Source organism: Xiphophorus hellerii, chromosome 3 (genome assembly GCF_003331165.1).
Source record: "Xiphophorus hellerii strain 12219 chromosome 3, Xiphophorus_hellerii-4.1, whole genome shotgun sequence".
Taxonomy (NCBI): domain Eukaryota; kingdom Metazoa; phylum Chordata; class Actinopteri; order Cyprinodontiformes; family Poeciliidae; genus Xiphophorus; species Xiphophorus hellerii.
In genome coordinates, this window is record NC_045674.1 from 33,625,287 (window position 1) to 33,649,892 (window position 24,606).

The following is a 24,606-nucleotide window of genomic DNA, read 5'->3' on the forward strand; positions in this document are numbered from 1 at the left end:
TATTTAAATACTCCCGTTCCTCCAAAAGCTGAGTTCACTTCCAAATCTTTTCAGGTGTTTGTGGACAGTGGGAATCTTGTTCATCCATTCGTGCGCGTCACTAATTAGATGGTAAGAAAACCCTAACCCTAAATTTCTTCACAAAGAAATTTTGTGATGGTGATACTGAATCACCTTTTCTATGATTGTGTGTATTGTGAAGATTTGTGGGATGACACTCATGGCTTTTCCCTAAAAATCCAAACTTGAATTTTCTTAGAAGGACATTATTTTTGGGATCCGGAGAACAGAAACAAAGTCTGGAAAGGCTATTAAATATTATTATTGGCAAGTTTTTACTCTCAAACGTCTTTAAAAAAAAACATCCACCTTTCACAAGGAATTCTGCCGCCTCTTCTTATCTATAAAATTCATGGACAAACAGATGTGGATCCATTTCATACTATAAACATCTGAAACTTCTGGAAAACCCCGAGTTTTTTTCTCTTTTATTGATCTATTTTGGTTATTTGATTAATTTTTTATTGTCGGTTTAGTGTTTTCTCTTTTTTTCCACTTCTGTTTATTTGGAAGTAGCCTGTGCTGGCTTTTTCAGGTTTGAATACATGCGATATTGATGCTATATCTGTTATATATGATGTTAAAAAAGAAAAAAAGAAACGTTTTCCCAAAAATCAGATGATAAAATCCAGGATAAGAGATAAAGCCAGGGTTGACATAGCTCCATCAGTTCCTCCTGGATTTATCCGTTTCACAAAGACCAAACCTGACTGGCTTCACAGAATAAATCGCCATGGTAACTTATGTTTTCCTGTTTTGTGAAACCGAACCAAACATCCCGGCTAGGCCAGAGCCAGAGCCAGAGCCAGAGCGGTCCATGAGGCGTTTCTTCTTTTTATTATCATGTCAGTTGCTGTTCTTTGTTTTATTGGTGGTTGGCAGAACAATCGCCACCTACCGGGCTGGAGTGTGGACTGTGGACGTCAATGCTAATCAAAGGTAATTAATCAATACACACATGTATGTGTGTACTGTGTGTGTGTGTGATTAGGAAGAAAGGCAGAGATCTGATGTTTGTTGACTTTGGTGTGCAAAAGTATACTCTTTATTCGTATTATATATCCAACTTTATTTTGCCCCGACCCTTCCCCTTCACCCAGCCCCCACAACCAGCGACATTCCCATGTCACCAGTCACTGTCACTGTTACAATAGCCAATCAGAGCTTACCTGCAGAAAGAAGGCAACCAAACAAAGAAGAGCAGAAAAAAATGTTACTTTCAGTTTGTTTTTCTTGTTAAATAGTAATAAATACATTGAGATGCAGTGGTTCTTACTTCATCCTTTTTTCTTAAGCACAAGGGTTAAAAAGTTTTTCATTTCTGTTTCTATTTGTTTTTATTTCATTTCTTTATTGATCTGTGTTGGATCTTTAGCAGCAATCCAGACCAGTTGTCATGGTGATTAGCAGCACAGAGAGGAGGAGCTGTCTGGAGGAGAAACACAACAGGAGAAGAAGGAGATGAAGAAGAGTGCAGGAAAGAATGAGGAAGAGAAGATGATCCGTTTGACTTGGGAGGCATCACTGTCCCGTCAGCTTCTCCGCCTGCCTCAAGCACCGCCAGGCCAGCCGCAACGTCAGGCTGACAGCAACACATTAAGTCCTGAATATGTCGGCCTTTTCTCTCTCACACGCGTTTCTGTCCCGATGCACGCACACACACACACATGCACACACACAATGTAAGTCTGCGTAATGACATCAACTTCAGGTGTCTTCTAATGCAGAGATAACATTAAAGTGGTCAGCTGAACTGGTTGGGTTCTGGAAATGGGTAGGCCATTTTCCAGATGACAGAAACAGCTGTGTGTGTGTGTGTGTGTGTTAATGCTGCTGATGACCAGGGCATGTAAATGTGACTACAGTAAAGTGAACATTGTGAAGAAGGATGCTCCAGCCTCAGTGTGGAGTGGAGTGGAAAACCAGGCCCCTTTTTATCCTTTCGCTCCTCTCCAGAGTTTACAAAACAGAACACAAAACTCCTCAAACCTTAGAAAATCAAATAATATTAATCAAGAATATCTGTAAAAACACACTTGTCAATCATTCCTTTCAAATTACAGTCGTAACGACAACAAACAAAAGCAGGACCAAAGCAAAGTATTCCCCGCATCCTTCTCCTCCTCTCTCCTCCTCCCATGCAGAAGAAATTGTCTCCTCCAGCTCCAGATTCACCAGTTTGTCTCTGAACTCTGGCTGTGTGTGTGTATTCGTAGTAGTTGGAGTTAAAATTGTATGGCTTTAGGGCGTGGTTCAGGTTTTATCAAGAGTTGGCTGGCCCTTCGTCTGAGTCTGGCCTCCCTCTGCCCCCCGCAGCAGGGTTATTGTTGTTGGAGGCAGGGTAGTAGTCCTCTGGGGGCGGGGCTTGCGGCCCTGGGGCTGTGGGGGCCGTCCGAGTCCGGAAGGCGGACAGTCCGATTGGCAGAGCGAGGGGCAGAGATGCAGAGCCAAACTGAGAGGCCTCCATGGAAGACACCGCCCCCAGGTGGTGCAGCCCTAGGGACACGCCCACATCCATGCTGTCACTCATCTGGGGAGAGGATCCCTGCTGACCCCCGCCTCCACCCAGGCCCGTCTGGCCGCCCTGCCGTAGTCCACGCCCACCATTTCCATGGTGAGAGTAAGTCGGGTGTGGATGGTGAGGCGGGTCCAAAAAGTGGCGCTGGTGTTGCTGGGTGGCAGCTGGTTTGTGGAGCAGCAACTGGGTGTATGCTGGGTCCTGACCCCCACTTCCACCATCACTGCCTGGCCACATCCTCATCTGTTGCTGGGAGGGAGCCTGTTGGTGGGGAGACTCTGTTCAGATTAGGGCGTGAACCAGTTTCAGTTTTAACCACATTAATTAATGACTCCTATAAAGAAGCCAGACTATTTCAGCCAGCACAAAGTGGACTTTCTAACAACAAGAGTAGTGCTCTGCCTTCAGAAGCTAACGCTTAGCAAACCTAGCTGAACTCTCTGCAGGTCAGTCCGGTTACTGCGCTGTCTCATTTCTCAGACCACCAGAGAGCCGCCGGGATACTGACAGCATCCTAAAGCAGTTCACTGAGCATCTGTCTGAAACACATAGCAACACAACTTCCTGCAAACCTTCACAATAAGAGCCTTAACCACATGCACTAGATCCTTGGCTGTAAATAACACCTCAGATTGTATTAAGACAGCAGACATCTGCTTTGTATGAGAAAACATAGACTAGCACCACTATTATAGTAGAGAGAGGCGCAGTGTGAAAGTGGGGGACAGACTGGAGCAGTGTGAGAGAGGTGTGAAGTTTGTACCTGAGGACTGGTCATCTCATAGTCTGAGTGGGTGACAGCAGAGTTGTAGTAGCGGTTGCTGTAACGGTAGTTACGGTTGTCATTGGAAGAACCACTGGAGCCACCTGAAAACAGACGATTCTCACATCAGTGTCATCACTGGGTTTCAAACATTGACTCATTCATTCATTTTGGTCGATTAATAACTGATATAGACCCTACCAACACTCCTTTACAAAGAATAATGGAGGACAGACTCAGTGTAGAGATCCTGCTGTCCTTCTGGGTTCTATCACACTTTATTAACCAGATGTTTACAGCTGGAAGTCCTGCTGTTGGCTGGTTGCTCAGACCATGACATCATCAATACCTCTACCTGTGGCTTTATCCCACCAGAGGTCAGCTGATGCATGTCTGTGACTACTGAGTCAGGGTCATAGCAGACCCACCCTGCTGGATCTTTTTACAAACAACATGGAGAATGCTAAAAGGTATCTTAACCCACAGTTATTTAAGGTAGCCATCTTGCTTTAATTAGGAACCCAGTCAGATATCCTGGTGATGACATTTTACTGCACTGTTAAGGCTAAATGTGCCAGCTTAGTTGTGACTGGTTGACTACAGAGGGAGGAGATCCACTGAGTGATAGTAGATGTGCTAGATGGCTGTAAAGGTTCTTCCAGGATCCCTCTGGTAGATGAGGAGCATCAGTCAGAGCAGATCTAGCTGCAGACAGAGAACAGATGGAGAGTGTGGGCCGTTACCAGAGCTAGAAACAGAGCTAGTAGTGGAGGTTGAATGGGAGTGGTCCATGGCAGGAGAGGTGGATGTAGATGAGCTTGTGTTCGTTCCTTCATCTGTCGTTTTCTTAAAGAAATTGTGCTGGAGGGCATAAAATGGCGTGATTCTGCTTTTAGGGTCGTAGTCCAGCATGCGCAAGATCAGATCTGAAAAAAGAAAAATGTCACCAGAATACACATCAAGGTTTTATTGTTGGAAAATAAGAATAAGAAGTAATTTAAGTGAAATTAGCATGTTGACGGATGAAGTTGAACATATACAGTAAATCATCAACATCTCTTCAATCAGTCAATCAAATTTTATTTGTATAGCACATTTCAGCAGCAAGACATTTCAAAGTGCTTTTTTTTTGCTCTTGGGGCTTCAAGGATTCAATTTATGAACACATTAATAAATAGTTTCCGTTTCTACGTTGCCTGTAGTGAAGTAGACAGCAGCATCACTCACAGACTTCCTGTTAGCTCATATTTAGTGGACAGAGAACAGGGCAGGCTACCGGTGGTTTAGTTGGGGGTTTTTCAGAAAGGTCAGCTAACAGTGTTCCTGGAGAACATCAGAGAGGAACCCAGAAAAAAGGTCCCGGGTTCTTTCTGGGTACTCCAGCTTCCTCTCACGGTCCACACACAGCTTCTGGGTTAACTGATGTTGTCTCTCCAGTTGTAAGTTTATGTGTGAGATAACTGGAATGATACCAATATGTATTCCTCCACAAATTCTTTTAAGGTATAATAAATCTCCTTTGAAATGTCAATATAAAACCCTGGACAGAGACAAAAACAGATTTAGACTGGGTTTTAACCGAGCAAGAACTTACCTCCCCATTTACCTTTGTTGAGGTATTAACCCAAAAACCAGAAGACAATGGGAATAGGCTGAATAACCCAATTTTCTTGTTCTCAAAGAAGGTGTGGCAAGAGGTGCACAAGAAATGTAATATATCCTCATATTTCCAAAAATATTAATCCTTGTGGTACAACCCGAAAATCAAAATTGGCAAACAATTTATTGACCGCAATGGTTAAAAAAAAGATATAAGAACTGTTGGTTATCTATATGAAGAGGATATATTTATGTCATATAATGGGTTTATTGAAAAGTTTAAAACTGGAGGGTAGCAGTCACTTCTGGAGATATTTACAAATTAGAGATTGCATAAAAGATAGAATGAAGTTTCCTCTGGAGAAAAATCTGATAGAGTGTTTTTTGGGATTACAGCCTGTATTTAGCAAGGCATCAAAATGGTATAATATGTGGCCATGGGCTAAAAATAATATGGGTAAAAGTCTCAAAAGAATATGGGAAAGAGATCTTGATTGTACTTTTGATGAAGGAACATGGGACTCAATTATTTATCATAATGGGTTATGCATCAGGGAGGCCAAAAACACATTTGTTCTATATAAAATTCTTAACAGATACTGTCTCACACCGTCTAGACTTCATAAAATGAGCATAGATAAAGACGACTTATGTTGCAAATGTCAAAAAATAAAGGTTGCTCTCCTGCATGCTGTAAGGCACATAAGACACATCTTGTACCTCCAGTCCTCAAGGGACACTGTCCTGCAGTTTTTACATGAGCCACAGGTACAAAACCCGGGAATGAAATGGCTTAATGACCTCCTCCTTGTGTAGATCAGTTCTCCAGAACCTTAATAACCTAATTCTATTCAGTGTGGTACAGCAGAGGCACATTTAAAAGTTGCAGGGCAGCAGCCCTATAAGACTGGAGTTTGAGACCCCGCTTTAAGGGAATGTCCACGAGTTTCTCCAGTGTGTTAACATTTATGGGGGCTGGCTGAAGTTTAAATGACCTGAATCACTGAGACTTTGTCTGTTGGGGGAAATAAGTGAGGTTCCACATTTGGACACAACGGCTTTTAAGGTATTAAACACTGAATTTGTGGCGTGTTGGTTTGATTTTAATGCTTTGGAAAGAACCTCGGACCCCAACCTTTAAACTGTGGAGAGGAAGACTGATTGAAAACGCAGCATGTGAGACGCTTGGAAGGCTAAATGGCAGAAATAAGGTTGTAATGGAACAATGGCACAGCCTTCACTGTTACATGTATACAACCAAATTTTTGTATTTATTAATTATGTTTTGCCCCTCACTTTATTTTATGTTTATTTTATGTTTATGTTATGTTTGCTATTGTTTTTTATGCTTTAAAATTTAAAACTTAATAAAAACTTGAATTACAAAGAAAGTTTGTGTGGGAGAATGTTTGTCCTGTTTGTCTCTGTGTTGTGACTGATGACCTCTCTGTCCCTCTAAGCCGGTGATCCTGCCTGTAGGACTGAATGCTGCTCTTGTCCACCTTTTGAGAACTCTGAAGTGTCTCAGGTCTGACATGAACATGGGAAAACAGCTGTACAACTTGATGGACTCAGAGACTTTCCTGGATTTTCTCCTGTCTGTGCCTAAAGGTCAAAGTTCATCTTGAAGCATCACAACCATGTGACAACATACCTTTAAACTTCAGGTAGTCACAGGGGGCATGTCCTGGCTCTCCTGCCCTGCGCCCCCCTGGACCCCCAGTCTCTACACCTAAAATCTCATGAAGACGGCGTGTAGCTGGAGGCTTGTATTCCTAGAATGCACACGCATACACACGCACACCCACACACACACACACACACACACACACATCCAATCATCAAGCTGTACATTCACAAACAACCAAGTCAATTTTAAACTTCTTGATGCTGAAATGTCTTCCTCCCCAGATACAGAGGGTGAGCTTAAGTCTTCTATTATTCCAAACAACTTGATTCTTATTTCATTCAGCCTTCTGATTGGCATAGCAGGGATGTGTCTGAACTTTGCAGGATAATGGCTTTCAATGGCTGACATTATTGAATATTATATCATCAGCAGGTATTTAAAGAAACTAAAACTAAAGGTGACATGACTTCCACATGGAAAAGGAATGAAAGGACCATTCACCTTCTTCACGTCCTTGTTCTTCTTCACCGTCCATAAGCCGTCTGACAGCTTGTCAAAGTACTTCCTGGCTTTAGGAGCTGCATCCAGCATGTGGCTGGGTGGAACTCCCAAAACCTCCACAATTTTATTCATCTGGTCAACCTGTTCAGATGTGCAAACACACATGGTCATCGTTGTTAAGGAAGTGCATGTGCAGTCATAAAGCACAAACACAATCATCCCATGCAGACAGTGAAAACAGTGTTTATATGCTGTACATCTGGTTACCTCGTTGGAGCCACTGAAGAGGGGCTCTCCTGTGTGCATCTCTACAAGGATGCATCCGAGGGACCACATGTCGATAGCCAGGTCATATGGCATCCCCAAGAGGACCTCAGGAGAGCGGTAGAACCTGCTCTGTATGTACTGATAGATCTGTGAAGAGCAACGTAGTGGAGTTACGCAGGGAAGTTCAGAGGCATGGAGACAAGCTGGCAAAAAGATGAAAGCAAAGATAAATCCACCTTATTCCAGGCAGAGCTGCTGTATGAAACTTCCATTAGGATAGCAGTTTGGTTAAAAATTGAATTACTATTTTAATTAACTAAGTTGCAGTTTAGCTAAATGTTTAATTTCCTTGTCTGTTACAATAATATTACACCTACAAAGAAATATGTCAGACATATCTGGAGGTCCTCTTAAACCTGCACTCAGGGAAACTGAAATAATCATCCTGCAATCAGATGGTTATTTTCCATCACTTTACTAACAGACAAGGAATTAAAATTTAGATTTTCTAAAGAAAATGAGAACATTTCAGTCATTTAAAGCTTGCAGAGCTTTACATCCCTCCCTCCTCTCCCCAGTGGTCATCAGGCGATAGGTGGGGTCACTCTGGGCAGGTTGCCAGTCCATCACAGGACCCATTTCAACATGCTTATCATAAAGGTCATTCAATTGCAACTGTCCTAACTCAGATGATTGTTTCAATTTAACCACTAAAAAATTATTTAGTTGGAGCTGTTTTATTACACTTAGGCATTCTAAATGTTCACTGCATACTATAGGATGGTTTGCTAGTTGTCTTTCTCAACGAACACAATGTGTATTTTTTTTATGGAAATTTCTCATCTATAAAGTTTTCAATTTTTTCCAACCTGTCTGACTTTGCTTTTGTCCTTCAGGACATCAGGGCAGTGATGTATGCTGATGATACCACAATATATATGTCAGGTTCATCTATTGAAACACCGTTTAGCACCTTGGCCTGTGAACTTAAGCAAGTTGTAAATTGGGTATATACAAATACATTAGTTTTAAACATATCTAAACCCAAAAGCATAATATTTGGATCAAACTGGAGATTAAAAACTGAGTCTGTTTAAATGAACAACCATTACTCAGGTGGAAGAAATTAGACTTTGAGCGTCACTGTGGACAGCAGACTGCATTGGTCTCAGCAGATTGAATGCACTGTTACAGTTATGGCAAGACAACTACTTGTTATAAAAATATGTTTACATTACATAGCCTTAAAATGAATCCCTCAAATCATTAGCACAGTTGTCTTGTGCTACTTGCAGTATTTCCTCATGGTGTGGTCAGGTGCTTCACAAAAACATTTAACCAAATTAGTTTTAGAGAAATGAAAACATGAAACTCATTTCCTTCATATGTTAGAAATGTCACAAATGCTAGAGCTTTTAAAAGAGCCCTACCTAATTATTTTATTACATAGTGTTATAATTGTGGAAATATGTTCTATTTCTTATATAAAGTGCTATAATTGTGAATTTATGAATTAATATGTTGTGTTTCTAATATTATGTTAAGTGTGTGTAATAGTTTTATGTAAGAAATGCTTTGTTTATGATGTGGACCTCAGACACAGTAGCCATTGTTACGGCAATGGTTAATTTGGATTAAAAACAAACAGTCTTAGAACATTCCCTACCGTTTAGAATCATATTCTTAGCATCCTTACAAACAGAGAAATATCTTTACAGGCTGCATCAGGAACAGTGAGGCTGTTACTGCGGCATCTGCAGAACCACTCCGGAGGAACTGCAGGTTTCTGACCAACACCTGCTCATATCTGAGTCCAAATCCCAAAACCTGCTTCCTAGAGCTTCAGTTCAACACATGCCTGTATCAGAGGAGGCTACAGAGAGGAGGTAGTGTGTGTGTGCGTCTGTGTGTGTGTGTGTGTGTTTGTGTGTGTGTGTGTGTGTGTGTGTGTGTGTGTGGGCGCTCACCCTCTGGCCCAGCTGGCAGGAGGATCCAAAGTCCACTATCTTGATTGCAGATCTTTTGGGGTTACACAGGAGGATGTTCTCTGGTTTCAGGTCGCAGTGAATGATTGACAGCTCTGGAGTGGCCAGGAATAATAATGCTGCACAGCAAACGAAACATCAGGGACACTTATTACTAGCACTTCTCTCTTCATGTATGTGTGTATTTCTGCATGCATGCATGTACAAGTCTCGCTCACCAGGACCCCCCAGGGTCTCATCTGACTCTGTGAACCTAATGGGGGTCTCCACCAACATCTGTGGTTGGGGCTCTAAGCCAGATATGTGTGCAGGTCATTTGGCTTCTGATATTTTGAATCTTTCTCTAGCATGGCTTTCAGTCACTGTGGTCTGACCAGCCGCCAGAGTCTCTGATCATTAGATTCAGAGTCTCAGACTGGGATCAACGGGAACAGAGGGGAAAACTCACACATTTCAGAACGTAATCTACAAATCAACTGAATTATATGTTGAGTTATGACTAGTAATCTCTAGAATTCATTCAGCAGTTTGAAGGTATGAAGTAGCTTGTTTCCAGGTAGCGCATGGTGGGAGCAAGGGTGAACTGATCCAGAGCCAGGTGGACTGCTCACCTGCTTTAGTGAGACGTTTAGAAGGATCCTGGTTGGCGCTACGTGAGAGAGACCGTCTCTGACCACCCACCTGTACAGAGCTGCTGTGCAAACTTCCTGGTGAGGTTGAGGGAAACTCCTCTGAAGTTGGTGTTCCTCAGGAGATCATACAGGTTGTAGCTCAACAACTCAAACACCAAACACAGATGGTTCCTAAACATAAAGTGACGCTTCAGGTGGACTGCACAGAGACAGATTGACAGACAGACACACAGATGGGAGACAAGGATGAAGGTTAAGAGATACAAAGAATAAAGGTCAGGAGGGACAGAACTACTTCTGCCTTTCATAGCATTTCCATTCAACACCTATACAATCTAGACAACAGACGTGGTATATGATTATTCTCTCGTATGTGTGACCTAAACACACATTGTAGGGATGAGTAAAAATGCTGGTTTGGTTTCAAAGGAGCACGAATGAGAAGAAAAGGCCTTATGGTTTATGTTTCATGTTGCTTTATTTCAACAGTTCTTACATTAAATTCCACCCTGTACTTTAAATAGGGTACTTTACAGAACAATTCAAACCTGCTAGGAAAGTACCACAGCATGCATTAGCTTCTTTTATATCATGATCCAACCCCAAAACCAGCAACTCAAGATGGACAACTGCAGCACAGGAGCTGTTAGCTACACTATGCTAACCACCTCCCTGGCTCAACACTGTTGTTGAGCCAGGGAGTGATAGCAGGCACAGGCCTGCTATCACTATAGCAACTAGTGACTCAGCAGGTCCTTCTTAGGAAAATATGGCTGCTGATGAAAACTCTGTAGAATTCAGGGTTCAAAGTCCTACACGATGAAAAGGGCAAACAGGAAAGCAATCAAAGGAGAGATAAGCAGATGATACAAATATTAGTATTTTACAATTTTATTTTGGTAAGTAGCTGTTATGATTTTACAGGCTTCTACTTGTAATGCCTTGCAACCACAAGATGGCAGCAATGCACCAAACTGTTTGTTGATGAAGCAGTGAAAGACAGTTCTACAGACTCTCAGGCAGGTTCAAAGGTCAGCCTCCCTTCTCAAGGAGGGGAGGGTTGGACTACAACTCATCAAAGCAGTTCTCATGCTTTGAGTTATTTCTAAGTGTCCTTGAGGTTTTGGAATGTGCTTAGTTTTACCATATTGGTTAAATAAATCCTGTCACAGTGACGTGTGGACAGTAATGGGGCCCGTCATCGCAGTGCATAGGGAGAGAACTAACTGACTTGCTTTGCAAAGCGGTACGCTAACATTAGCCTTTTTAGTAAAATAAGTCTTTCAGCTACTCTTTCTCTTCAGGTAAGTGTTGGGATTAAATAATTCTATGTTTTCCTCTATTTCTTTTAGCTACTTGCATGCTAGTATATATGCACACTCACACACACATACGTGCACACGCATGCATGTATGTACACAGCTAAGGTTTAAGGAAATGACACACATGACAATGTGTCATCTTTAGGGCATAGCTTAGATAGAGGCCAACAAAAGAAATTAGAAACTGTTAGGGGCCATTTTGCTGTGTTTTCCTATAAGGAAGACATGACAATGGACCAGCGCTGCATTTTAGTCTTAATAAACAGAATTCATGAATTCAACTCACTGATTCTTCTTGAACCTCATACATTAAGAACCTAAATGGAGAAAGCATAATCTCCAACATTAGTGCCCTGCCTTGCTCTGCATTAGCATTTTCCCTAAAATAAGCATTTAGCTAATTTTTTAGTTATTAGGTACGTTTAGCATACGGAATGGAGGAAGTCAAAGAAAGACAACATGCTAGTGATAACCCACTTACTAATGACAGCTTTTAGGCTAACATTAGCAATTTGGCTAATTTTAGAGTAAACACTAATTTTAACATACTGAATTGAAGAAGTCCATGTAAGTCAACATCCTTGTAATTCTCCACAAACAATACAGTTTACTTTAGCATTGGTGCTAATTTTTAGCATCAGAACGCTGGGTTCCAACCAACGGGCACACTTTGGCAGGCCCTGTTTAAATTTCTTCAGAAATTTTTTACTTTAGACTTAAGATTTAGTTATAACAGCTGATGAACACCAGATCCTTTGCAGTTTATATTCCAACAGCTGAGCCAGGAGAACTTTCCTTTTAGCATTACCTCATCTAAACCCTGGTCAGTCCAGTGAGAGCAGAGCTTTCAGCCACAGAGCAGCCGTTAAACTTCATTTCAACATGAGACTATCCTGTAGAGGGGAAAGGCGCTCAGCATCCGGCTGTAGCTTCAGGTTCCCGTATGTCAGAACCTCAAAATAAAAGATCTTCATTCCAGAAGCAGGAAGCTCACACTGTCTGTACGGTGAAGCAAAAGTTCTGGTTAAAGGCGCCAACATACTTGCACACACCTTTCATGCAATGGTGCAGAAGACCTGGAGGACACCCCTCCCGCTTCAGCATACATTACACCACTACTCACAGAGGTTCCCCCCTTCCTCCCTGCTTCCTCTGTTTTGATTTTATGAAATGGTCACAGAGACAGCGCCACACTTTTCTGCAGTCAGCCACCTCCATGAACAACGATGTTGCAATCTCCATCCAGGAGTTTTTAACCATTTGCCAGTTTTATTTTTATTGTAGTTATTTAGTGAAGAATCGTACAAATGAACATTGTTCCTCATGGTGTCAGATAAACATTACTGAAGGTATCCATGTCTCGTGCAGATAAAAAGGCTTTGTAGAGATGCTGACTAGTTGAAGAGAAATGTCAACATTATTGTCTGAGAGCACTTCCACATAAACACAGCAACAAACTTCTGATCAATCACACAACACTTCATTGAGTTCTTTGTCGGGTTCGGCAAGTGAATACCTCTCTGTGAACAAAATGACACAATTCTCCTCACCTGTCTATGTCAATGAGAACCTAATTTTGGCACTTTACATGAAGTACGTCAGGTCTTCTATTAAAAGCAGTAAGAACCTCAGCACTGTCAGCTGCAGCTTCAAACATTTCTCACAAGTCCCCAGTTTTTACAATAAATTAATAATGAAATACTTGACAGTCTGTGGTGATGACAACATGGACCCTGTTATATTTTAGTAAATTAATTACTGTCTGAGAGGTTTCAGTCTGCATTAAGGTCACAGCTGGAATGGCCCTGTGCTTAAAGACGTCATCACAAACTGAATCCACAGATACACCCTGGTCAAAGTAGCGTAAAACACATCTGTGGGTAATGCTCTGCAGCTGCTGTGTTAATGTTGCTCTTACCAATGTAATATTTCATTTCAGTGTCATGCTTGTTCATAAGCTCCAGCAGGCGTAGTTCGATCTGTGCCTGGTTTAGAAAAGCCTTTTTGTTCTTGATGATTTTAATGGCAACCCACTCCTGCTCATGGTGGTCGTAGGCCTTCACTACCTGCAGACACAAAACACACACACCATATCTCTCTGCATGCTAAAACACTGTGACAGAAGCCAAGTTAATGATGACAAAACTAAAGGGCTAGGAGTTGTGTTCCCAGAGGTGGCCACATGGGGGCGACTCAGAAACATAATGTGCAGACCTCCAATGTTACAATCATATCAGAAACAAATGTTGGAGGATAGACCAGCTCAGCTTATTAACAGCTGCTACTCAGCTGGTACATGTCTCAAAGTGGGACACACTAACGTCCCAAAGTCCTGCATTAGTTCAGCTCCAAGGCCGTTAGAGGCTTACCACTTCAAGAAGAGGTGCTTCAGTTCCTGATACAGCTAACTGCTGCTTTCACTTTCACCCAAACATAATGAAGTGTCCTTGAACACATCATTATATTAAGGTTTGTTTCAATGTCCTCACCTGTCCAAAGGAGCCCTTCCCAATAAGTGAGTCGATCTCATAGCGGTCCAGCCACTTTTCTCCATTTTTCACTATGTAATCATAGTTGTCGTCATCATAGCCATCATTGTAAATTTTTTTCTCCTTTTTCGTGCTGCTATCCTCAGGAGGGACTTGCTGGGCCCGCCGCTTCTTCTTTGTATAGTATACCTGTGTGTGCAAGCAGAAATTAGGCCCCACCTCCAGTCTGATCATTGACCCACATACTATCAATAAATATAGTCACTATATTTTTAATCTTTCGGTATGAACTGTGGCTTGTCAGTTTTCAGAGCAGAGCACTGAGAAAGAAATGCTCAGTGCTCTGAGCGGTTCTCTACGCCCATGTGGACAGATGTTGGGTGAGTCCAGCACCTACAGAGAGGAGGACACTGACCACATTCTAGGAAACAGACTTCAAAGTCTATGAAGTGAACTGTATTGAGCTCATGGGACTAGGTCAGTGTTCAACTAGCTCTGACTTTAACACAACCCAACACCCCAATACAGGCAATATGTCCTCCCTATATCATTATTAAAAAACAGGTTTAATATTATATACAGCTGAGAATTTTTACCTCATTGATGTGCTTGTAAGTTTTGATAAGGTCAACTGAGAGTTTCCTCAATGGGGCGCTAGCAGGGTCTCTGAAACTAGGGGGGATCCTCCGCTGGAGTATGGTCATATCAGACAGCACCTAGAGAGAACACAGCACTGTAACCAACCCGAACAATTTCACATCATGACCAGCGAATGTGAAGAGCATTCAGACAACCTCAAAACTGTTGACTCTGTTAGTCATAAAAGTGGCTTGGTGGAGGGGAAAGTGGGTGTGAGAGCTGCAACACCTGGAGAAGCTACAGTGGAACAACATAATGAGCTAAGATGTGGACAAAGTTCAGTCAGAAGACATCTAGAAACACATGTTCTCATTTCTCTGATAATACATGTAATGTAGCCCCCTGAGACCTTCAGTCCATCCCTTGGAAAAACAAGCATGCCATGTCTTACAGTCCAATAATAAGACAACAATGAAAGGTCATAACTGGAAGTCCTGTCAAATAAATGTATTCGTAAGAATCTGGGGCTACATAGACATTTGATGAGCAACAGGAATCACTTCCCCTGTCCAGGATGTTGACTCGAGGGCCATTCACCAAGATGAAAACTCAGTAACATGATAAAAACTCCACATTATTTCAGGTTTGCTGGAAGTGATTTAACTTGATTTTAAAACAGAACTTGTTCTCACTGATCCAGCTTAAAACAAACCTTCATTGTGAGGGAAGCAATTTTCATGACCTGCTTGATATATTATCAACTGGTTTTGTTTTGAAGAAGGCAAACCATTTATTATGGTGTATTTGGAGGATCATTTATCTTTAAAATGCTCTGATGTGATGAGAGCTTCATTAAAGTGGTCCACACTAGATAGGTCAATCAACCGGGACAGAAACTGTCCGCAACTGGACTAGAAACCAGTCTCCTCTCTATTTTGTCTTTGTTGAATGGCTTCAGTGACCTCTCTGCTGTCATTCTAGGCATGCAGTGATGTAGCTTACGGACACCTAGTGATGACTTCCCTAGGTGTCTGTATCTGTTCTTCTGCTCCACAACAGGTGTTGAAGAATGAAGCTGGTGTGGAGAATCCTCTCACACACAACAGAAACACTGATTCTTTTCAGTTCTCATGAAGGTTATTACAGTTCACACTGCAACATGCTTGGGTGACTTTATGTTGGCTTGTTTTAGATTTCCTGGCCATTGCACCCTGTGAACAGAGAGAAGACGGTGTGCTGGATGTGAGACTGTAGAAGAAATAGGGCCAGGCTCCAGGTCCCAGAGTCCAGGATCCATGTATCAGCGTCCAGGGTCCACCAGAACATGTCAACCACTTGTAACTACTCCAACTTTCTCCACCTGCCTCAATCAGCTTGCAACTTCCAAGACAATAACAGTATCCTTCACCCATTCAGCCCCATGGTACACCCAAGAACTGCACACTCTTAAGAAAAGACGATGACATCTAGAACGCCTCTACAAGACAATCAAGCTCACTGTCCCCTATCAAAGCTACAAGGACCACATCACAATATACAAGACAGCAAGTTCTCCTCTGACATAATCCATTCTAACTCCTCAAACTCCCACACTCTATTCTCCACATTTCACAAACTGACTAAACCTCAGAACAACATCAAATCTACCTTTGCATCACATAAATGCAAGAATTTCCTAACCTTCTTCCACTCAAACATTAAAGTAATTGACATCCACCTTGCCTCCTCTTTCTCGTCTCAGTCTCCATCAGATCCTAATTCATTACCCACCTGCAGATTTTCTCCCTTTTCACCATCACCGGCTGGCTTACTAATATAAAATTCTGAACTTTCTAAAGCTCAATAGCAACAAAACTGAACTACTCACTAATGGTCTGAAACCCACCTATTCTCTGCTCAGAACATCACTTTCCCCATCAACAGCCACATAGTCACTCCTTCCCCCGAGTTCAAAAACTTGGCATCATTCTTGACTCTTCCCTCTCCTTCCAAGGCCACATCAATACCATCAGCAGGATATCATTCTTCCACCTATGCAACATTGCTCGTCTCCACCCATCTCTCTCTCTCACTCCATCACTCAAATTCTTATCCACTCCTTCATTACTTCAAGACTTGACTACTACAAAACCATCCTTCATGAACTTCACTCCATGCATCTGCAAAACGTACAGTATATCCAAAACGTCCATCTACTTATCCACACTCACTTCATGGACCACATCACCCCTGTTCTTAAAAATCTCCACTGGCTCCCCATTCAACACCAGATACAATACAACATACTGTTCAACACCTCATATCTCAATGACCTCCTTCAAAGCTCCAGTAGGAGCTGAAATCCTCTCCTACTGGTCCTCTTCATTCCTCTGACTCTAACCTCCTGAATCCCATCAGAACCAAACACCGTACCCTGGGGGATCAAGACTTTTCTGCTGCCACCCCACCCCTCTGGAACTTTCTTCCAAAACATCAGGAACTCAGACTCTCTAGCTACCTTCAAATAATTACTGAACACCTACCTGTTTACCTTGCCTATTCATTATAGTCTCCTTTTCAGACTTCACCAATTTGTTTTATGTGCAGTGGCGGTTTCTTATGGACAACATGGGCAACTGCCCAGGACTTCCTGTTTGTCCAGGTGTGACGTGAGTACAACCCCCCCTCCATCCAAACACCCCCCGCCCCCACACACCTTCCCTCATTCCTCAAATCACCTGGCTGTAACCTACACCTGCTAAGATTTACTTCCATTTATTTTGGCTACTGTCAACTTCTCTATACAGCTTCATCTTAAATAAGGAACGCTGATATTAGCGATGGTACAGTGTGTGTGTTACCTGCTGCTGCTCGGCCATGGAGTGGATGGAGCTGAAGGAGGGGTGTGTGTGTGTGTGCTGGCTGGTCATGGCTGGCTCAGCGAGGGAGAAGCCCTGGGCAGCGGAGGAGGAGGAGGAGGAGGTGGAGGAGGAGGAGGAGGAGGTGGGCGGACATCCTGAGCTGCTTGCACCTGTGGAGAGAAGGAGAGAAACCCTCAATTCTTTTTCTCCACCTCCTGACATAACTCTGCTAATACTTTATTTTTGCAACCCAGCAGACCATACACTGAACATCTGTCACACCCTGCCTCTGTTGGCCCACACCATGACGGCCTACACCGTGGCTGTGTCAGCCCACATCATGCCCATGTTGACCCACACCACGGAAATGTTGACCTACAACCTGGCAATGTTGATCTACACCATGTTGTCCCACACCACATGTTGACTGCATGTTGACGCTCACACCACACATGTGCCAACACATAGCCGTGGAGTGTTGGTCTACACCATGACCATACATATTCAGTGAGACGCAGAAAGCAGATTTACTGCTTTTGACATAACTCTGCTAATACTTTAAATTTGCAACCCAGCAGACCATTGAACAGCATGAAGAAGCACCATGCGTGTGTGTCCTATCCTCTGGTGCATGTGCAAAGGTTTAAATGTAGAAACATGCTGAAAACATGAAGAGCCCACAGCAGGCCATGTTGCCCCACCCACCTTCTCTGTGACTATTTCACTCAAACTTGCTAACTATTAATTTTTTAAATCCCAAGTTCATGTCTTAAAACGCTCATGCTCAGAAACACTGGGAAAAAATGCACATCACGAATTCCCAGCCAGTTTTAGCCAAATTTAGAAAATAATCAACTCTTTGTTGACAGTTAACGTTTAAGATCAGAATCATAAAAAAAAACCCAAAACGTTAATACCTGGAGTGTGTTGATCCTGAAAATCCCTGCACATGCCAAAGGAGTATTTATTAACAAAGGTACATAAAACTTTTCACAATTGCAAAAGATTCATTTGATGCAACACTGGGTAGAATATTATATTTCAAGCTTCAATTTTTTCATGCTCTTCATACCAACAATATTTAAAGACATTTGGACAGACCACCCAGACCTCACCTGTATGCTTAGAGGTAATGATGCTGAAGTGGAGAATGACAGTGAAAAAGTCAAGAGTCTTTAAAAGCGGGAGGTAAATGTAATCAGAATCAATATTGTAGTTATGTATTTTCCTGATGTGGTGCTGCCCTGATATCTCTGTTTATTAGCAAGTTTAACCTAAGCTGAAAAATCTCAAATACAGAGCATAACATAACTTGGGTAAAGAAGCGTATATTGTTGTGAAACCCCACACAACAATATGGAGTTATGTGGGGTTCTGTGGGCTGTCACTAGTGTGACAGTTTTGACTGCCACACTAGTCAAAACTAGTGTGGCAGAAGCTAGGACAGACATCTTTGTCCAAGTCAACCTCAGAATTTAAAACCTATGAGGTAAAACTAAAACCTTTTCTGATCAAAAGTGTTCTTGATTTATGTTCGCAGGAGGATCTGTGATCATAATGTGGTGTTCTTCATGATGCCTGAGTGTTAACAGAAACAGTCTCACAGGTATATGACTGGGCCAGAGTTAGACTACCTGGCTGCTATGGCAGCTTTTAGAGATGATCATGCATCATGGCTGACCTCCCTCCTTTCTAACTAGAGAAACTGTTTTTATTCATTCAAAATTCTCAGAGCTTCCATTTGAAAATTTAGTAACAATGCCAGTTATTACCTGTGCAGAAACTTTGCAGCTTGATTTTTACTTCTCCCTTCTTCCATATTGTTTGTTTATGAAGATGATTTCTTTCAAATCAACTCATAAAGTTGTCAGTGAGTCCAACAGCACAGACAGCAACACCCTGTTAGAAAAAAAAGCTTTCTTCCATCATGTTTTATTCCCTGGTCATCTCTCCTTCATAGTTCAGTAAGAGTTTATAACACTCCATCATTTAGTAGTAATCCTGCCCTGGATGTTAATGGAGCCAGGTCATTAAAACACAAATATGTTGATATGATACAGTGAATTCAGATCCTTGATACTTGATAAACTATTAAATATAAAATCTAGGTTTTAAATTAACTTTCCAAAAAGTTACATGTTTAAAGCCACAGTCAGTCTCTGCTTTGTCTGGATATCTGGAGACTGATTGAAACATTGATACTGCTTTCTGGGCCAATGACCCTGAACAAAGACCTGAGCTGCGTTCCAGGGTCCACCTGATGCTTCACGCTGCACTGAAACTCCAAAGCTAACTGACCGAAGAGAAAAGGAGAAACCTGGAGCTGCTGTGGGACAATCTTTAGCCATGCACTAATTTTTCTTTTGAATTGAGATGTTAATTTTCTCAACATTATCATCCCATAGCGGTGCAGTACAGGTATTACAGCATTTTAATTGTAGTACCAGAACCATATAGTCACAGGACTTTTCAGAAACTATGGGAAGCATATGTTTAGGAAAATATCCAGAGAAGAGCGAGGGATAAATCACACCTAAACGTATCCAGCTGGGAAAAAGAAACTAAAGAGAAACAATAAGTTCTTTTCCAAGAACATAAATGTCAGTCACAGCACCTCTAAAGCTCAACTCATTTCCCCCCAACATGTACAGGACACAAGTAACTTAATAAGGAACCCACTGTGGATTTCTTTTACAATGACCAGTTAGTGTGTTTCTGAATGTTGACATTAGGCACCTAAATCTGTAACAGGAGGCACAGAGAAAAACTTTTTCCACAATATGAACCACTGAAGGTCACCTGATGACTCAGTGTCACTTTCCCTCTTTGAAAGCTGGATCTAAATTCTGTTTCAGGTAACTTAAACAGGTCCCACTAAAAATGACTGACAGATTCATTCTATGGCCAATATCAAATTTTCAGACTGAGTTTTACTGAACATCTGCTATTCAACACACAAGTGTACACAATATTAATAATATTACACTGATTTTAACAACATTTTTAATCTGCTTATTAAGACTTATTCAGACATGAGGAAACACAGATCCCAACCACTGGCTTATATTTTAGGACTGCACAGCTATTAGACAATATTGGGTAGAAGTACACAGAAATATTGAAAATATCTTTAATATTAGAATATCTTTTAAATTCACCACCTTTATTCTGGGTAACAGAATTTCGACCTGATAATGCAAAATATCTGTATCAGATATTAATTACAGCTTGTAAAAAAAACCCAACAAACTATGGCCAGACGCTGGCTCCTCCACTAGTGTTAATGAAATCTATCAGATGGAAAGATTAACATTCTCAATCCGTCTTCAGCTGAACAAGTTCACTATCCTATGAAGGGTTAACCAAACACAACATGTAAGAATATTGGATTGATAATTAGTAAAATGAGACGGATCATCTTTCAATAAGTGTCTATTTGCTATACAATTTCCTTATGGTTATGTACATAAAAGTAATATCTTTTCAAAATATTATCGCCTTGTTCCCTCTTTGTGTTCTGGTTTTGTTGTAAATGTACATTTGGTAAAGAGAAGGAATTTGGTAACTTTTCACAGACTGAAACTGAGATCTTGAGGTGGAATCAACCATTTGTAATCATCTCAATGCTTCAAAAATGAAGAACTGAATGAATGAATAAATAAATAAATAAATAATTATTATTATTATTACTATTGTAAAAATCTTAATTTTCTTAGTGAATGAATTATTTCAATGGCCAAACTAAAACTCATCAATAGCTACATGGGCACCAATTTGAGTCATGACATGATTCCTATCATATCATTTACAGAGATGTCTACATATCTGCCTCACATGCTCTGCAGTGTGATTATTGGTTGCAGGAAACTTGACCTTACTTGGGCTCAGATGATCAAAAACAGCAGCTTCCCATTCAGAATAAAGCAATAGGAAACGGATAGCAATAACTTTACTTTTACAAAAGCAGAATAGATGAAAGTTAAAAGCATCTGGAACAACTATCAATTATATTGTGCAATTGTTTTTCTGCACTGCTATACTGTACTGCAAATAGTCTACCTTTTTTAATGCTTAATACACTTGCATACCACATACATTTTTGGAAAAGTGATCCAACTCAGTTGCACATCCCTTGGATTGTGATTCTGATGTACCTACTTCTAATAACAGCATAGTATTTTCTGTTATAGTCTTGTAGAGAATATAATTATTGTTAATCTTGTTTTTCCATAAATTGTTTTTAATACTGTAAGAACTTTTGTATGGAACTTTATATTTGCTGCTGTTATAGCTGATTTTTCCTTTTGATAATAAAGGCTATTTCTATCTCTGTAACACACACACACACACACACGCCCCCCCACACACACACAGTGAGAGGTTGCCAGAAAAAAAAATGCTAAAGGACAACAGGCGTAAAGTGCAACAAGCAGGTCTTGAGATGATTGTGCCTGAAGCACAAGTGAGGAGTGAGCAAAACTTAATTTTTAGGTGGAAGACTGTGGCTGCACACCTATTGCATGTGTGAGCAGAGAAAATAGACAAAACTGGACATGTGGGCCTGCTGCTCAGCTCGCATTACAGCTTACCTACTGACAGCAAGATTTACAAGATTTACAAGGGAGAAGCTGAAGAATGGATCCCCAAAATAAAACCTATGTAGAATCATATGAAGAGCAGTCTCCTTATACTGCCTGCAAAAATATGTAAAATAGATTAAAAGTATGTAGGTGTTTAAAGGAAAGAATGATAGACTCACTCAGCAGAGGAAATGATAGGGAAACATCTGTAACTCACCCACAAATCATTCCTGGGGTTAGTTCAGTTTCTAATGACAAAACCCAATGAAGGAAACCTGTAGTATGAACATATAAGCACATGATGTGTTTTGTGAAAACAGACACCCTCCTCAGTTTCTAGCTGACATGTTGCCCTAAGAATGACATTTTAATTTTTGTGATACTCTAGTTTTAGTTTCAGATCTGCACTAAATATCTCAATATTTCACTGACCTCAGTGAAAGTGACAAAGTTGAAGTAATGAGCGGGATAGAATGAAGCAAGTTAAGAAAATCGAGACAGAAGAAGAGAAATTTCTCAAAGAAAGAAAAGAAAGTTCTCAGAACCAGACCAAGACAGCAGAGAGATTACAGCGACACCTAGAGGAGCCAGCAGCCTGCTCTCCAGACAGATTTCCAGGCAAGGCCTGAGAAGTGAAAAGAACTATTGGTGGTGCTAAACCCTGGCAAGATGAAAGCTTGACATCTGTGAAAAGAGCTAAGGCAACTTTAATTCAAGATGCTTAGAGATGGTCTAGGCAAGGGGTGTGAGGCTGGTGGTCTGCTGTCCTGCCAGCTCCAGCAGGTGTGAACCACTGCTTGGTGACCTGTCCACCAGCACTGCTACCTTCAACTTTAACACGAGGTTTCATGCCTGGGAACAAACTACAAGTGCGGCCTTTTTGATCAGGCACTGGGTTATTATGACTGACTACTAACTAGTTGTTGTTTCACAAGGTGAATATGTTGGGTGTGGAGCATGTATCTTTACTTCTCTCCTTCCTCTTACACCTCAAACATCATGGGAACTAAAAGCAAGGATGGATGACAGGAAGGCAGAAACATTTACTACAACCAGTTTAGTGTTAACTGTGTTTTATTCAGAAGGCTGTCCTCCTTCCACATATTGCCCCCTTCTGGTGACGTGGCTACATAGGAATCTGTTCCTCCACATAAAAACTAGTCACAGAGTCACACTAAGAGAGGAATCCAAAGTGTTTCACTGTGTATAATATCACAGAAAGTCATCCTGTTTTGTGACAGCTGTGGTACTTCGGCCTCTGTTTGCAGATATGACTCCACTGGAGAGAGTGAGCAAGTGAGAAAGAGAGAGAGGGAGAATATCTGCCTAGTACTGAGAAATCTGGACTGTCTCTTTAAGAGACTGAGGCACATTCACAGAACTTCCTCAATCTGGCATGCCTCTTCCTGCGCTGCCATTGGTTAAAGGCACCTCCTTCTCTGACAGCTCATTCGTTGTTGGTATCTAAGGACTGACTAGCCATCACTCTATAAATAAACCCGGTGCTGTCTCAGCAACCAGGCCACAATACTCATTAGCTACTTCTCTCTCTTTTCTGCTTTTCTCCTGCTAAGCAAGTGGCTTCCAATAGCAGGCCTGGCTCTCAGCAACAGTCTGGCATACCCTAGCAACTCAACCCGTACTACCCGCCACCCTCTCCTCCCCCATCCTTCCCAATCTCTACCTCTTTTTCTCCTACTGTGATCCAGCTCGCCTTTTCCTCCCATTCTCAGCTGCCTCCACTCTGTCTTCTGCCCAGACCTTTGTCCAAGTTTTGGGTATATATAAAAGCATGTTGCTCTATAGGACATCTACTCTTATCAGTCCATTAGCTTTGTGTTATTGCACAGTGATGAGACATAATAGAGAGCAACACTGAACAATCACTCCAAGCAGTACAGCAAGACATTTGCATAAAGGCAGAAAGAAAGGCTCCTAAAAACTGATGGCTGGCTTTATTTCCACCTGCAGAGATCAATGTTGAGGTGAAGGAAGAGATTTCAGTTGCATGCAGATTCAAACCAGTAGATAACACAATATTGAAATAATATGGTGCATCCATTCAAAGGTGAGATGATAATGCAACGTAAGAAACATAAAAAGACTTGTCTAAATTAAAAGCTGAATAATTTTGGGGTTCAGAGTTTGGGGTTCTAAAAAAGTCAGAGGAAGTCTCTGTTCGCTGAAACATGTTTTCAATGAAGACAGTAAGAAATACCAGTTTAAGATGGAACCAGTATGTGTCTGTTCTAAGCCAATAACTTGTCTAGATGACTTTTGAAGTCAGGTCCTGTGGATGGTGACAAGGTGTGGGCTGAAGAGGGATCTACACTGGAAACACAACCATACATCATCTAATAGTGAAGAACCACAGGATGATGTGAATTATGCCTTGGTAGAGAAAGTTGTTCATACATTGAAACAGACTACAAACTTCTAGAGAGCATGAAAACAGGCGGGACCAGAAGAGGAAATGACTTTGTTATAGTGAAGTAAAAATGAGTGATGCACCTGGTTTTAGTAACATTTATGTTGTGTTACCAAGAAATGTGATCAGCTGTGCACATGAACTAACTTAATCTCTAGTAGTCTCTCTACATGAACAACATTCTTAATAAAAAAAACAAAAACAAAACGAAAGTCCAGTTGGACAAAAGATTACAACAGGGTTCCTTTCATTAAACAGCTTCCTGACAGATCGGCTTCCTGTACCAGAGGAACCAACCGTGTGCTGCCAACACAACACAAAAGGGCCTTCCACGCCCAAAGCAGCAATGTTGATGCTCTGCTCAGATATGCAGCCATGTAACAGTAGTTTCATGTTGTGGTCAGAATTCATTT

The 24,606-nt window shown here is 41.5% G+C and overlaps 1 protein-coding gene across 3 annotated transcripts in view; it reads right to left on the minus strand.

Moving 5' to 3' along the window:
• Window positions 1-1,073: 1,073 nt before the first annotated feature.
• Window positions 1,074-24,606, minus strand: part of dyrk1b (dual-specificity tyrosine-(Y)-phosphorylation regulated kinase 1B) — a 70,062-nt gene continuing 46,529 nt past the window's right edge. For all 3 annotated transcript variants that reach the window (XM_032558171.1, XM_032558172.1, XM_032558170.1), the window contains 12 exons: window positions 17,186-17,355; window positions 14,363-14,482; window positions 13,767-13,955; window positions 13,196-13,343; window positions 10,005-10,154; window positions 9,306-9,442; window positions 7,339-7,485; window positions 7,072-7,212; window positions 6,595-6,715; window positions 4,085-4,267; window positions 3,342-3,445; window positions 1,074-2,839 (listed from right to left, as the gene is read on the minus strand). In XM_032558171.1, coding sequence (XP_032414062.1) covers window positions 2,324-2,839; window positions 3,342-3,445; window positions 4,085-4,267; window positions 6,595-6,715; window positions 7,072-7,212; window positions 7,339-7,485; window positions 9,306-9,442; window positions 10,005-10,154; window positions 13,196-13,343; window positions 13,767-13,955; window positions 14,363-14,482; window positions 17,186-17,355 — 2,126 coding nt within the window. In that variant the 3' untranslated portion in view covers window positions 1,074-2,323. The remainder of the gene's footprint in view (window positions 2,840-3,341; window positions 3,446-4,084; window positions 4,268-6,594; window positions 6,716-7,071; window positions 7,213-7,338; window positions 7,486-9,305; window positions 9,443-10,004; window positions 10,155-13,195; window positions 13,344-13,766; window positions 13,956-14,362; window positions 14,483-17,185; window positions 17,356-24,606) is intronic.